The 15,188-nt window shown below is 47.8% G+C and overlaps 1 protein-coding gene across 4 annotated transcripts in view; it reads right to left on the reverse strand.

Moving 5' to 3' along the window:
- The window catches only part of ACAP3 (ArfGAP with coiled-coil, ankyrin repeat and PH domains 3), a 124,451-nt gene extending 109,401 nt beyond the window's left edge, over positions 1 to 15,050 (reverse strand). For all 4 annotated transcript variants that reach the window (XM_042479393.1, XM_042479391.1, XM_042479389.1 and 1 more), the window contains exon 1: positions 14,815 to 15,050. In XM_042479393.1, coding sequence (XP_042335327.1) covers positions 14,815 to 14,861 — 47 coding nt within the window. In that variant the 5' untranslated portion in view covers positions 14,862 to 15,050. The remainder of the gene's footprint in view (positions 1 to 14,814) is intronic.
- Positions 15,051 to 15,188: the final 138 nt, after the last annotated feature.

The raw sequence follows: 15,188 nt of genomic DNA on the forward strand, positions 1-15,188 counted from the left end.
TGGAGAGAATCTTTAGGGGTCATCACAACAAGGCATAACCCTAAGGGCATTGCTGGGACGCCTTCCGAAACAGATTCTGTCTCCTGTTTGGGTGCGTCTCCCCTATTGAGCCTCTTGCCCATTGGGCAACACAGCGGCACTTCCCCTCCTTCCTCCCATTTTCATGCTTTGCGGAAGACAACTTGGAGAAGATGTTGGTTCCATAGCTCACCAAAGTCTCCCAGTGGCCCTTCTTGCGGAGGGATTGGTGGGGTGACAGCCCCTAAAAGTAACCTTCCCAAGCACACATGTCCAGAGGAAGGTGACCAAAAGGATGTAGGGTCTGGAAACCATGCCCTATGAGAAGAGGCTTATGGAGTTGGGTATGTGTTTATCCTGGAGAAGAGACAGTTAAGGGGTGATATGACAGCCCTGTTTAAATATTTGAAGAGGTGTCACATTGAAGATGGATCAAGCTTGTTTTCTGCTGCTCCAGAGAATAGGACCGGGAGCAATGGATGCAAGCTACCGGAAAAGAGATTCCACCTCAACATTAGGAGGAATTTTCTGACTGTAAGATCTGTTCAACAGTGGAAGATGGTACCTTGGAGTATGACAGAGTCTCATTCTTTGCAGGTTTTTAAGCAGAGGTTGGATGGTCATCTGTTGGGGATGCTTTGACGTTCAGAGAAGATGCCAGCCACAGATGCTGGCGAAGCGTCAGGAAGAGACTCTTCTAGAACATAGCCACTTCGCCCAAACATCCCACAAAAAACTATGGATGCCAGCCATGAAATCCTTCGACTGAACAGATTCTGCCTGCTTGGAAAAGAGGGGGAAGGTTGCAGGGGGAGAGAGTGCATTCTCTCGCATGCCAAAATTACATAAATCTGTTTAGACTGGACTAACGCTTTGCTTATTTAGGAGTTGAGTGATCATTTCCGCCCGAGCCAAGCCACCCCGGGATGCTGACATCACGCCTTAATCCTCTGTAATAAATATATGCTGTTATCCCTGCTTAGCCTCTGAGCATCTTGACTCCTATGCGTTCTGCTATTAAAAATGTGCCAAACAGGGGAGCCAATGAAATGGGGTGCAGTTAGGAGGGATGGAGAAGCGGGCGAAGCAGAAGACGATAGACAGAAGCACACTGTTTGAATAATAATAATAATGCCAACATTAAATTATACTTTAAATTAAATTAGATTATAATTAAACTACTGAAAAGGCATTTGAATTTGAACTGACATTCTCACGTACCAATGGCATATATATGTCTGTCCCTGGTCACCACTCCACTAAATGCATCTGAGGAAGCAGACTGTAGTCTATGAAGGCTCCTGCTGCCAACTTCTGTCTTTCACTTAGTCTCAAAGGTGCTACAAGATCTCTCTGCATACTGCTTCTACAGACTAACATGGCTTTATCTTTGAATTCTTCCATTCTAAAAGGATGTTGTAATAAAGTCTTCCCTTGCTGACAGAAGGGCTCCAAAGTGGGAGCCAGCCTGGCCTTCCTGGGGACGGTTGAGCTTCAAAAGGCTGCATAATGTATTTTGTGCACTTTGGCTGGTGGATTAAAGGTATCACTGTTTTGTGGGTTTTGGATGGAGATGATGGGAGGGAGATGTCAGAGGAAGGAAGGAAGGAAGGAAGGAAGGAAGGAAGGAAGGGAGTCAGAAAGAGGGAGGGAGGGATCAGAAAAAGGAAGGAAGGAAGGAATCAGAAAGAGGGAGGGAGGGATCAGAAAAAGGAAAAGAAGGAAGGAAGGAAGGAAGGAAGGAAGGAAGGAAGGAGTCAGAAAGAGGGAGGGAGGGATCAGAAAAAGGAAAGGAAGGAAGGAAGGAAGGAAGGAAGGGAGGGAGGGAGGGATCAGGAAGGATGGTGGCGCAGTGGTTAAATGCCTGTACTGCAGCCATTCACTCAAAACCACAAGGTTGTGAGTTCAAGACCAGCAAAAGGGCCCAAGCTCGACTCAGGCTTGCATCCTTCCGAGGAGGGAGCTAAAATGAGTACCCAGACTATTGGGGGCAAATTAGCTTACTTGCTAATTAGCTTACTTGCTGTTCACCGCTATGATCTTTGGAATAGCGGTATATAAATATAACTTCTTATTATTATTATTATTATTATTATTATTATTATTATTATTGAAGGAGTAGACAAGAAGTGTCAGAAACAGAACCAACAGAGAGATGGGGTGGCATAAAGGGGAGAAAGAGAAAATCCAAGGGTCTCAGAAAGAAAAGAGAATGACAGAAAAAGAGAGGGAGAAAAGGAGGGGGTTCTGGCCCCATCCATTGCCTGCACATAGCCCCCAACAGTTTAACTCTCCCCCCCTCCAATTTGGGAATGTGGTCCTCTACAGAAGGAAGGGATGTCCCTCTTTCTGGTTCCTACCTTTCTGGACCACTTGCTCCCATACAGACCCATGAACCTTCAAAGGCCCTTTATAAAGGACCTTTATTATGAGCCTGCCAGATCCCTTCCTTCTCATTCATCGACTAACCTCCCTCTCGCCTCCCATCTACTTTGTTCTTCCAAGAAAAAACAAAAGAAAGTGAACCCCTCCACACAAACACACGCACATGTTCACTGTGGCTCATAGCACAGCTGCTCCAGACCACATGGCGGGGCATATGGAGGCTCTCCAGGTGATCGGTGGGGAGCCAAATGCGGGTGACAGGCCCACAGAGCGGTCAAGCGGGGCTCCAGTAGAGGAGACAGCTCCTGGGGTGTGGCTGTCACAATGATGCGCCCGGCATGGTGGCAAGAGCATCCATGTGTGAGCAACCACGCATATGGCGAATGGGATCCAACCTCTCTTCTCGCGCCACGGTGGTGAGATCAGCCGCCCAGGCTGCTGGCAATGCCCTGCATGCAAAGTAAGGATGGGTGGAAATTTTGTTTTGGTTCACATCATGCAAGAATCTCCCAGGGCTCTTTCCACAGCGCAGCACTATAGCACTTGGATATTGCATCACCTGTTATGGATGCACCCTACAGAATCCTAAACATTGCTTCAGATAGTACTTTATTCCTGATGTTTCGCCAGCATCTGTGGCTGGCATCTTCCCAGTTACACTTGGTGATAACCATGTGGCCCAACAAACCTTTTTGGACTGCGGTTACCATCAGTCCTAGCCTAACAGGGAGGGTCCCATGTAGAGAAAAAGCAGGATATAAATAAGTTTGGATATAAATAAAATCGACCACTCCGGCTGTGAAAAATGAATGGAAAACCTGCAGCCCTCCCGACGTTCTTAGACTCCGACTCCAACTCTCCTTGTAGCATTATCAGGCACTAAAATGGACAATGCTAAATACCAATGCCAGGATTCTGTGGCCAGTTAATGTGGTATCAAAGGCCCTGTACAGACAGGCCAAAATAAAACTGCTTCGGGTTACTTTGGAATTATGCTGTTTAAATGATGCATGCGTCCTAAGAGTCCAGAAGGTGTGCCAAAGCCATGCTCCAGTCCTAAGAACTAGAGCACTGCTTTGGCGCAGCTTCTGGCCTCTTAAATTGCATACCTCCAAAGCAACCCGAAGCAGCTTTATTTTGGCCTGTCTGTACAGGCCCAATGTGTGATAACTGTATAGCATCAAAAGGGTCCAGCAGAATGCAAACAAGCAGAAAGAACTTGAGACTTTTAAAAAGTGGAAGATCTTTTGGAGGCGGTGAATGCAAGCATGAGAGGAGGTCAAACTGGTCGACTCACCCATCCAGGACCAGGGCTTTGAATGCTCAACTCTTCACCCCTTCAAATATCTAAACAGGGCTATCTTATCACCTCTTAACCGTCTCTTCTCCAGGCTAAGCATACCCATCTCCCAGGGCAGCCCCACAAAGAGTCCATCACATTAGTCTGGTCTGTACATAGGCAGGTGTGGGACTGTTATCATCCCTAGCTCAGTGGCAGAGTCCCTGCCTGTGTAGGGTTCACAATCTCCAGCATCAATCCCCAATTAGGATTTCAATCCCCAATTGAAGACTTTTGCCTAGAACGGGCATGAAAATAACGTGGTCCTCCAGATGCCATTGGACTAACTGGACGGTAAGATGGGGATAACGTTTGCCCTCCTCCAGGGCACTTCTACTACTGGGACCTCTCCTGTTCTCCGGGAGTTTTCAATGGTTCCGATATTACATTTCCCAGTTCTTTTAATACTCTTGGAAGTAGTCCATCTGGTCCTGGAGACTTACTTTCATTTAGATTAACTATCTCTTTACTTATTCTGTGCTGAAATTCACCTATTCTGTCCTCTGCTCCGTTATCCTTAGCTCCATTAGCCAAGCGAATAATTAGGGGGCAGAAGATGGAATGGAGTAACATGAAGCAATGGACAGAAACAGTCCACACTGCAGTTCTTGGATCTAAAACAGTTGTGGGTAGATTTTCCAAGCAAGGAGCATGCCAAGCCCTGATATTTCAGGCCAAAACCTGAGATCTGAGACCTACCAGTATTTTATTTCATTTTATTTTATTGTACGTAGGTATTTTTGGATTGCCTCTCAACTCACCGGGTCCCCCAAGGCGAAACATAAAAGGATAAAAACACTTAAAACATTAAAGGAATAATTAATTCATCTCAAACCCTGCAAAGCTCCTATTTAAAAGCAGACAATTACAAACAGCTTTTTAAAAACAGCCAAAGCAGAGGGCCCTAATGTTAAGCCAAGTGAAAGAGCGCAAACTGTCCATTGGAAACTTCGAAGGGATGGAGCCAGCCTGACCTCCCTTGGGAGTGAGTTCCACAGTCGGAGTGCCATGGAAAAGGACAGCCCTGTTGATGTCGGGGCTGAGCCATGATGACGACGTTAGGCATGATGCATGAAACACCAAGCCCTGGAGAGCCTCCAGCAGCCATCTCTAAGCATCCTGCAAGAGTGGAAGCCAGCAACGATTACAGCACTTGCAAGTAAAATCATAGAATCACAGAGCTGGAAGAGAATACAAGGGCCATCCAATCCAACTCCCTTCAGCCATGGAAGAAGACGCAAGCAAAGCATCACTGAGAGATGGTCATCCATGCTCTAAAAACCTCCAGAGAAGGAGACTCCACCACCCTTCATTGTCAAACAGCTCTTATTGTCTGGATGTTCATTATAACGTTGAAGTGGAATGTCTTTTCCTGTAGTTTGCACCCATTGCTCTGGGCCCTAGGCTCTAGCATTCTCTGAAGATGCCATCCACAGATGCTGGCGAAACGTCAGGAAGAAAATCTTCTAGAACATGGCCACATAGCCCGAAAAACCCACAAAAAACTATGGATGCTGGCCATGAAAGCCTTCGACTTCACAATCTTCTTTTAAATTATTCTTTTACATTTTATCAAATGGCTCATGCATACCAGTGATGCTCACACTCGGTCCTCCAGATGCTTGGGAGCATCAACCCCAGCGCACTGGCCGTACCAAATGCAATGTCCAGGCGCTGAAGTCCAAAACATTGCCAGGACCTGCATCTGAGAGTTGCTAGTACAAACAATGGTAAGCTCAATATATCAATGGAGGGATTTGGTCTAAGGCCCCTTTCTAACACAGGGCTGTTTGTTCTTGCTTTGGGGTTTCTCAGCCATGCGTGATGAGGAGTCAGCAATGCCGCTTAGCGACTGACATCACCACTATGACCGGATTCGCCCGGTGACAAGGGATGTCTGCATGCCAGTTGGATGAGGATACCCAGCGGAACCCGAGCGCATGACAGAAAGCAGCACTCCAAACAGGTCTTTCAAGGTAATTACATTTGTTTACCTGAGTGCCAAAATTATACATGCCTCTACAAGGTGCACAGCAGGAATGAGGCCACGGACGCCAACCCATAGATCACAGATTTCCAAGTTTCTGCAGAGCTGCACTTCTTTCCTTTTGCTTTTTTTCCCTCGCGGTTGGGAAAGCTGGACATATGTTTACCCAGCTTAACTCGCAGATTGCTTACAAGAGCCTGAAGGGTGTCCTATAATGTGCAAAGGGATCTTTTATGCATAGTTTTAAAAGCCGGACAGTAAAGAAAACTGACAGGGGGGGGGGGGAAATCGACTCATTTAAAATGCGGTTTTGGAGGAGGATTGTACAGATACAATGGACTGGGGAAAGACAAATGAGTGCATCTCAGAGCACATCAATCCTGAGCTGTGGTAGTCAAAATAACTAGACTATGGCCAAAATCAAGCTGCTTCAGATCACTTTGGAGGTATGCTGTTTCAATGATGCATGCGTCCTAAGAGTCTGGAAGCCATGCCAAAGCCATGCTCCAGTCCTTAGGACTGGTGTGCAGCTTTAGTGCAGCTTCTGGCCTCTTAGGATGCATGCATCATTGAAACAGCCTACCTCCAAAGTGATCTGAAGCAGCTTTATTTTGGCCTGTCTGTACCAGCCCATTCATAGGGTGGTCATAAGTCAAAGCTGACAGCAACTAACAACAACAAATGCTTTGAAAGACCCGCACCGGGGAATCTGTGGTCCTCTAGACCAGTGCTTCTTAAGCTTTCTGATGCAGGAGACAGGCAAGGTCCACCATCCCATGTGCCAGGGATTCATGTTATGTTCATGCCCATTAACTACATTTCCTTCTTGCCTGTGAAAATTGCCCATGAACTATCACCAATCCACATCACTTTGAGTAGCGTGGCTGTTGACCAGGGCTTCTCATGCCATCTGATGTTGCCAAGCATCCTTTATTATAAGGGATATCCATTATTTGAGGGCTGAAAAGCTTGCTCCTTAAAGGGCTGGCAGGTCTCCAGCCCTATTTGAGGAATGTGCCTATTTGAGGAATTTTTCCTTTCATATAGAATTGAACAAGATGCCAAGAAATTCCATATCTGGAGGGGTGGGACCTTCTACGGCATACATTTGTACATCATGTAATTGATCCATGTGGACAATACATGTCAAAGTTAACTTGCATGAATACTTTCATTTCATTGATGTAGACGCACAGAATCTTAGACATGGATGAGGCCACCAGGACTATCTATTCTAGTTGAACCCTTTGCCATGCAGGAATATACATGTTTACAACACTCCTGAAAGATGCCCATCCAACTTCTGTTTAAAGAACTCCAAAGATGGAGAGTCTACAGTTCCCTAAGGCAGCTTATTCCACTGTTGAACAACTCTTATAGTAAAAGAAACTCCTCCTAATGTTTAGGTGGCATATCTTTCCTTGTACTTGGAACCCACTGGTTCATGTTCTAGGCCAGTGATGGTGAACCTTTTACAGACCGAGTGCCCAAACTGCAACCCAGACCTCACTTATTTATTGCAAAGTGCCATGTCCCTCTGGCTTTCTAGTAAGAAACTCTGCAAACTCTGTGCTGGGGCGACAGCATGTGTGCCCACAGAGAGGGCTCTGAGTGCCACATCTGGCACACGTGCCATAGGTTCGCCATCACTGTTCTAGGCTCTGGAGCAGGAGAAAATAAGCTTAGAACATGAATCCATCCACAGCTGCTATCTGGTCACCAACCCTGCATGTTATGAATTTCAGCTGTCCCTTATTGCTCCTTTTAAAACCCAATCCCACAATGTGAGTGGCCAGCAATTTTTTTCCTAACAGGCCAGCGACTAGTATCACATTTGTACCCACTGGCTACAATTCTTCTTTTCTTTTGAGGAAACCCTACATGGACCAACAGCCAATGCATCAAGACTAGCATCAATGCACAGACCATCACTTTGAGTAGCACTGTTCTAGACACTCAAAGACCTATCCATGGTGGTCTAGAACAGTCAACCTTCCTAATGTGGCGACCCTTGAATACAGTTCCTCATGTTGTGGTGACCCCAACCATGAAATTTTCTTTGTTGCTTCCATTGGAAGTGTGTGTTTTCCAATGGTCATAGGCAACCTCTATGAAAGGGTCGTTCGACAGAAAATGACTGACCGCAGCGCTCTGGTGCCACAGCAAAATACTATTCTCAGATTTCCATAGCATTGAGCCATGGCAGTTAAAGCGGTGCCAAAACGGATTATTTCTGCAGTGCAGATGCAGCCTTTCCCGTGATGTGTTGAACGACAACTTCCATTACTGACCTTGGCATGACAGACATTGTGTGCACAGAGGTTCCCACATTATGGGAAGACTGCTCTAACTATTATGTCCTGCGGGAAGAAGATTAAATGTAAGGAGTTGTCACCTGCAGGTGGGATGATACAGACCTCCCAGACCAGTGGTGGCGAACCTATGGCACGCGTGCCAGAGGTGGCACTCAGAGCTCTCTCTGTGGGCACATGTGCCATCGTCCCAGCACAGAGTTTGTTACTAGAAAGCCAGAGGGACGTGGTACTTTGCGATAAATAAGTAGGTTTTGGGTTGCGGTTTGGGCACTGTCTCTAAAACATTCGCCATCGCTGTCCCAGACTCAGTTTGGTCACTCAGCTCTAAATCTGGACTTGAACCCAAGACCAACACCAAACATTTTGCTCCCTGAGGCAAAGAAAGTGCCCTGTCTATATGCAGAATCCAAACAGGCCAACACTGGTGACAGGACAGTAACCTCCAACACACTTCAGGGCTACAGAAAACATCCCTGTGGTATGATGGGAGCTGTGGTCCAACTCATCTGGAGGGCATCCTCATAGGAAGGCTGGACTAAACAGATGTGTGCATGTGTGTGTGAAAGAGAAACAGAGAGACAGAGACGGATAGATGGACAGACAACACACAATACACACACCCATGTGAATAGGAAGAGAGAAACTGACAGTTTCCTTCTCTCCTTCTGGCAGCTCAATGGCTGTCTCTTGTATGGAAGAACCATTGGGGCTTTGCCAAAAAAGAAGACAGAAGAGGATACAGATTTGCATTTTAAAGAAAAGACATATGCTTACTTATGTGACTAGATGATAATTTAGAAATAATGACTGTAATTGCAACAGGGATGCAATGCATCTCACCCTAGCGGAGAGGGAAAATAGCTTAGGAGAGTCCCGGCTCTGGGAGAAAGCTGGGAATGTTAGTCAAACATATAAATGCTACCTTCCTTCGTTCCTTCCTTCCTTCCTTCCTTGAGAACAAATTCTAGAAGTCCACCTTTCCAAATTCAGTAACAGAAGAATGTGATCCAGGTGTATCACAGTTATAGCACATTGATACCACTTTAGCTGTCGTGACCACGGCATATGCAAAAGAGATTTAAGATTCTTGGGAGATTACTACTACTACAACTATTACTACTACTACCACAACTATAACTACTAGTACTACATATGACTTGTAAACTGCAATTGCAGCCCTAAAAACAGTTCTGGCGATACTTAGACAGTGATGCCTCTGAAACATGGCTGCTGTGGTCCCAAACTGCGGTTAAGTTGCCCCTTTTCGTTTACAGGGGAACTCTGTCAATGAGCTCACAATTGCACAAGTCACAGAATCATAGAGATGGAAGGGCCACTCCATCCAACCCCATTCTGCCATGCAGGAACTCACAATCAAAGCACCCCCCGGCAGATGGCCTCTGTTTAAAAACCTACAAAGAAGGGAGTATGTTTCACTGGCGAACAGTTCTCACTGTCAATACGTTCCTCCTAATGTTTAGGTGGAATCTCCTTTCCTGTATCTTGCATATACTGGTCCGGTTCCTCGTCTCTGGAGCAGCAGAAAACAAGCTTGCTCCATCCTCAATATGGCATCCCTTCAAATACTTAAACAGTGCTATCATATCACCTCTTAACCATTTTTTCTCCAGCCGAAACATCCCCAGCTCCCTAAGTCTCTCCTCATAGGTCTTTATAGTTTCCAGACCTTTCACCATTTTGATCGCCCTCCTTTAAACATGCTCCAGTTTCTCAGCATCCTCTTTGAACTGGGGTGCCCAGAACTGGACACAGATGTGGCCTGACCAAAGCGGAACAGAGTGGCACTATTACTTTCCTTGATCTAGACACTACACTTCTATTGATTCAGGCTAAAATCGCATTGGCCTTTTTAGCCGCTGCATCACCCCATTTGGAACAATGGGATCCTGACAAACAGCTTGACCCAAAATTATTTTGCTTTACTAGAATCATTTCTTCCTAATATTGAGGTGGAATCTCTTCTCCTGTAGTTTGAATCCACTGCACTTGGTCCTATTCTCTGGAGTAGCAGATAACAAGCTTGGTCCAGTTTTGGTATAATAGAATCGTAGAGTTGGAAGAGACCCCAAGGACCACCCAGTCCAACCTCCTGCCATGCAGGAACTCTCAACCAAAGCACCCCAAACAAATGGCCATCCAGCCGCTTTGTAAAGACCTCCAAAGGAGGAGACTCCACCACACTCTGAGGGCATGTCTTCCACTGTCAAACAACTCTTACTATCAGGAGGTTCTTACTAATGTTTAGGAGCATAGACATTTTTTAAAGTATACAGGACATATCCTGGCAAGTGAAACAACTTGGCTGAGCCTATGCACGCTGAAGCACTGAGTAAATAAATACACAAACCTATACAATTCATCTTGACGTCACATTACAAAGGGTCACAGCTGCAGGAAAGTGAGACATCTGGCTGGTTGAAGTCACTATTCAGGCTCTATGCCAGAGATACAATAATTAACACATACACACACACCGGTGGCACGAGAGGACGGCTGTCACCAATCTGTCGAAGCAGTAGGTACATGTTGTGGGTAAGAGGTCCCCATAGAATCATAGAGTTGGAAGAGACCACTAGGGCCATCCAGTCCAACCCTCTGCCATGCAGGAACTCACAATGGCTGAGTGAGGACGCCAGAGCAGAACTACTCTGGCCTGTAAGATTTCATCACCAAAGGCAAAGATTTAGGGATGTTACAAGGTTAATGTGACAAAGAGCTGTCCCTGGGCATGTTATTAAGCACCAGCCATAGCCGCTCAGAGCATGCCATTGAAAACAAAAACACCATGGGAAAAGCACAGACACTTTTTTCAAGACAGTTCTCTCACCCTGGGATTCCTTCTTCTCACCTGCAGACCAGAAGGAAGAGCCAGGCCCTGAGATTTGACCATCTGAGTGGCCGCTATTTTTGTGTGTGTGTGTGTCTGCATCCGCACTTCAGAAATAATCCAGGTTGATGACATTTTAATTGCAATGGCACAATGCTATAGCATTCTGGGTTCTGCAATTTGTGGTTGCACCAGAGCTCTCTGGCAGAGAAGGCTATAGATCTCACAAGGATTCTAGGATTCACCACGCTGTCTCTCATTACTCCCTAGAGCCATGCTCACTTCCCACAAGAGCCACATGCCTGTCTTTACAGCCCCTAGACCTGTTTGCTGTCCTCAGGTTTCACAAAGGACCCCCCAAACATCCCACACACACAAACACACTGCCAGTGCAGAACTAAGAATCCATGCCTTCTGCCCATAGACTGGATCTTCTGCCCATCCCACAACAATCCTGCAAGGTAGACCTATTTTCTTTCCCAAAGCATCCCACGACATTGGGCTCCCCAAGGCAAAGAGCTTTCTACACATAGATTGTTTTTGCCTCGGGGAGCAAAAACTAGGTCCACCTTGCAGGATTGCTGTACACATCACTCAGAGAGTATACACTGCAAAGCACTGGTCTGAATGCTTTGTCACAAAATGCTGCCTTTTTTGCTATATGCGCCGATCCTCCTTTCTTCGGTGCTTCCCGTCTCTGCCGCTGGGAGCAGCAACAAGAGAGATCTCTTGCCTTCCCATCCTCCTTTTGTGGCCTTCCTGGCAGATATTGTGGGAAACAGGATGCTGGATTCAATATCCAGCAGGGCCCTTCTCCTTTTTCCTTCCTTTCTCCTAGGAGTGGAAGTCATGCAGCTTCCCAAATGTTGCTGAACAGCAACTCCCAGCAGCCTTAGCCAGTGCAGTCGCAAGCAAGGGATGCTGGGGCCTGCAGTTCCATAACATCTGGAGGCTTCATGCTATCTTCCCAAACCCACTGCAGCAAGTGTGAATACATAGAATGAAACAGCAAGAAAGAGCCATGTAGACCATGCTGGACTGGGATTTAGGAGACAGGCCAAAATAAAGCTGCTTCGGGTCACTTTGGAGGTATGCTGTTTAAATGACGCAAGCATCTTAAGAGCCCAGAAGCTGCGCCAAAGGTGTGCTCCAGTCCTTAGGATTGGAGCATGGCTTTGACATGGTGTCCGGCCTCTTAGGATGCATGCATCATTTAAACAGCATACCTCCAAAGTGACCCAAAGCAGCTTTATTTTGGCCTGTCTGTTTGGGCTCAAAGGTTCTAGTCCTCATGGAGTCATGAAACTTCCTGTGTGACCTTAGTCTGGTTATTCTTTCTCTCCACCTGACCTCCCTTGCAGGGTTGTTGTGAGCATCCAAAGAAGAGGAGGAAACCCCCCACCCCTCTATATGCCACTCTGAACTCACTAAACATAAGGAGATGGGCAGAAACGTCTTGGAAGGGTCAAGGTACATGCGGCGACGGACGTTTAGGAAGAAGTAAAAGGGGCCACGTGGGGAAGGTGTATATGTTATCATCGGTCCAAAACACACTGCAGAAATAACCCAGTTTGAGACCGCTTTAAGTGCCCTGGCACAATGCTAGGGACTTCTGTAGTTTTGGGAGACATTTAGCCTTCTCTGTCAGAGAGCTCTGGTGCCACAATAAACTACAATCCCCAGAATCCCCTAGCACTGAACCAGGTCTCAAACTGGATGGTTTCTGCAGTGTGCCTTGGACCACTGGTTCTCCAATGCATTTGCATTTCTCTGCTCCTCCAAACGATGCTAGCATATAGACCTTCCACGCCTGCATCTTGCATCGTCCTGAGTGCTCTGCCCCTTGCCATGTAACCTGGCCCTTCCAAGCCATGTCCATCCAGCCCTTCATCCCCTTCTCCTTTCGGACCCATCCCTGCTCCATCTCCAGGCGGCAGACAGGTGGGTACGGTCCAGGCAGTGGGTCCTTTGCACATGGAGATCTATCTCCGCAGTGGGCAAAAATCCTGGGCCCTGGCAGACGCACATGCAGAAGGCCACCAACGACCTTGAGGTGACCAGAGAGAAAGACATAGAGAGCGGGCCAGGCCCCTGCCTTGCCCTGGATGCGAAACCTGCCAGAGTCTGTGGCCTCGGAAGAAGGGGCAGAAAGGAGGGTGCCACCCGCCCACCCTCTCCTGCAGCCCCCCTCTGCATGTGGGGGTATATGGGAATAAGGACTGGGATGCGGGGATATGGGATGTGGGTGATATATGTGGAATATATGGGAATACAGGCTGGGATGTGGGATATATGGGATGTGGGGGATGTGGGGATATAGGAGAATATAGACTGGGATGTAGACAAATTGGATGTGGGGCTATATGGGAATTATGACTGGGATGTGCAGGATATATGGGATGTGGGGGATCTCTGAGATGTGAGTGATACATGGGATATGGGGAATATATGGGAATATAGACTGTGATGTAGGTGATAAATGGGATGTGGGGGTATATGGGAATTACAACTGGAATGAGGGTGATATATGGGATGTGGAGGATATATGAGAATACAGACTGGAATGTGGGGGTATATGGGATATGGATGATGCATGGGATGTCGGGGATATATAGGATGGAGATATATGGGAATTATGACTGGGATGTGGATGATGTGTGAGATGTGGGGGATATATGGGGGTTCTGGTTGCTGAAATTCCTTTTTCCCTCCTCCATTCCATCTTCCCTTCTTTCTTGCCATGCTGAATGCCCCCCAATGCACACACAAAGGGGGTCCTTCTCCTCCTCCTCCTCCTCCTCCTTCTTCCTTTCCCTGGACACCACCCACTCCTTTCTTCCCTGGCTTCTTCATTCATCCCCCTAAGCATCCAGGTCTGCCTCCTCCATCTGTGCCAAACGCTCCGCCACCCCACACACCTGTGCCAAGCGGGCACCTCAGGCACCCAGACAATGCCGGTGGAGCTGTGGGGTCATAGATGCCCCATGCATGGCATGGCTAGGGACTCATGTGTCTGGAGGATCCTAGGATGCATCCAAGCTTGCACACAAATGCAAACACAACCATACAGAGAGAGAGAGAGAGAAAGATGTATAGAAAGGAATGGCGGGGAGGCTATATGGGAATTACAACTGGGATGTGGGAGATATATGGGATGGGGTACTGTATATAGAAAATATGACTGGGGTGGGGGGGTATATGGGATGTGGGGGATCTATGGGAAGTATGACTGGGATGTGGGGGCTATATGGGAATTATGACTGGGGTGTGGGGGACATATGGGATGTGGGGGCTATATGGGATGTGGGGGCTATATGGGAATTATGGGATGGGGATTATGGGAACATATGGGAATTCTGACCCCTCCCTTTCTATATGGCCTGCCTCTCTCTCTCTCTCTCTCAATGGAGTCTGGAGTGACATTGAGGCCCTTCCTTCCTTCCTTCTGCTGCAGAGGAGCCATGCCTCCTTCCAGGCTGAAGGCCAGCTGAGCTGCTCCCATTCCCCCCAAAAAGTCTCCAGATCCGAGGAGGCTCGATGTCTTCTCCTCCTCCTCCTCCTCCTCTTCCTCCTTCCCTCCATCTTCCCTCGCTTTCCTTCCCCACCTCCTTTAATGCAATTAGAAAGAGGGGCAGAGAGATGCTCCATTTGCAGGAAGGGGCCAAAAAATGGGGGGGAAGGGATGGATCCGGCAGGAAGAGGGTCCTTCCAAGGGAGGAGAGGGACTAGGATCCGCACTGCAGAATTAACCCGCTTCGATACCGCAATGGAAAACTGGGGGTTGGTGCTTTATCATAGATGTCCCCCAGCGTCGTCGAGCCAATGATGAATGAAGAGCGGTCTGGAAGCGGGTTAACCCTGCAGTGCGGATGCGGAGGAGAGGTTCGGATTCGGTTCGAGACCGGATTCGGAGGCGCCTTACCGGAACCGGGGCGAGTCCTTGATGCACTCCTCGAACTCCACCGTCATCTTGGCTCCTTCTTCTTGGCGGAAAAGAGGAGAAGGAGGAGAGGAAAGGAAGGGCTCAGCAGCAGCAGCAGCAGCAGCAGCGACGCCGCCGGAGAAGAGCCATCCTCCCCGGCAGCGGGTCCCTGCTGCAGCCGCACAGACCTGGCTCACTGCAACCTTCCTTCCTCGCCCGCGTCTGCCGGGACTCTGCTGCTGCAGCCACAGACACAGGGGGCGGGGCTACGATAGGCCACGCCCACACGCGGCCACGCCCCAGGACTACGACGCCCAGGGTTCCCTGAGAGGTTCCCATGGCAACCAGCCTAGGCCTCACTAGTGAATGGAATA

The sequence above is a fragment of the Sceloporus undulatus genome, chromosome 7, assembly GCF_019175285.1.
Source record: "Sceloporus undulatus isolate JIND9_A2432 ecotype Alabama chromosome 7, SceUnd_v1.1, whole genome shotgun sequence".
Classification (NCBI taxonomy): domain Eukaryota; kingdom Metazoa; phylum Chordata; class Lepidosauria; order Squamata; family Phrynosomatidae; genus Sceloporus; species Sceloporus undulatus.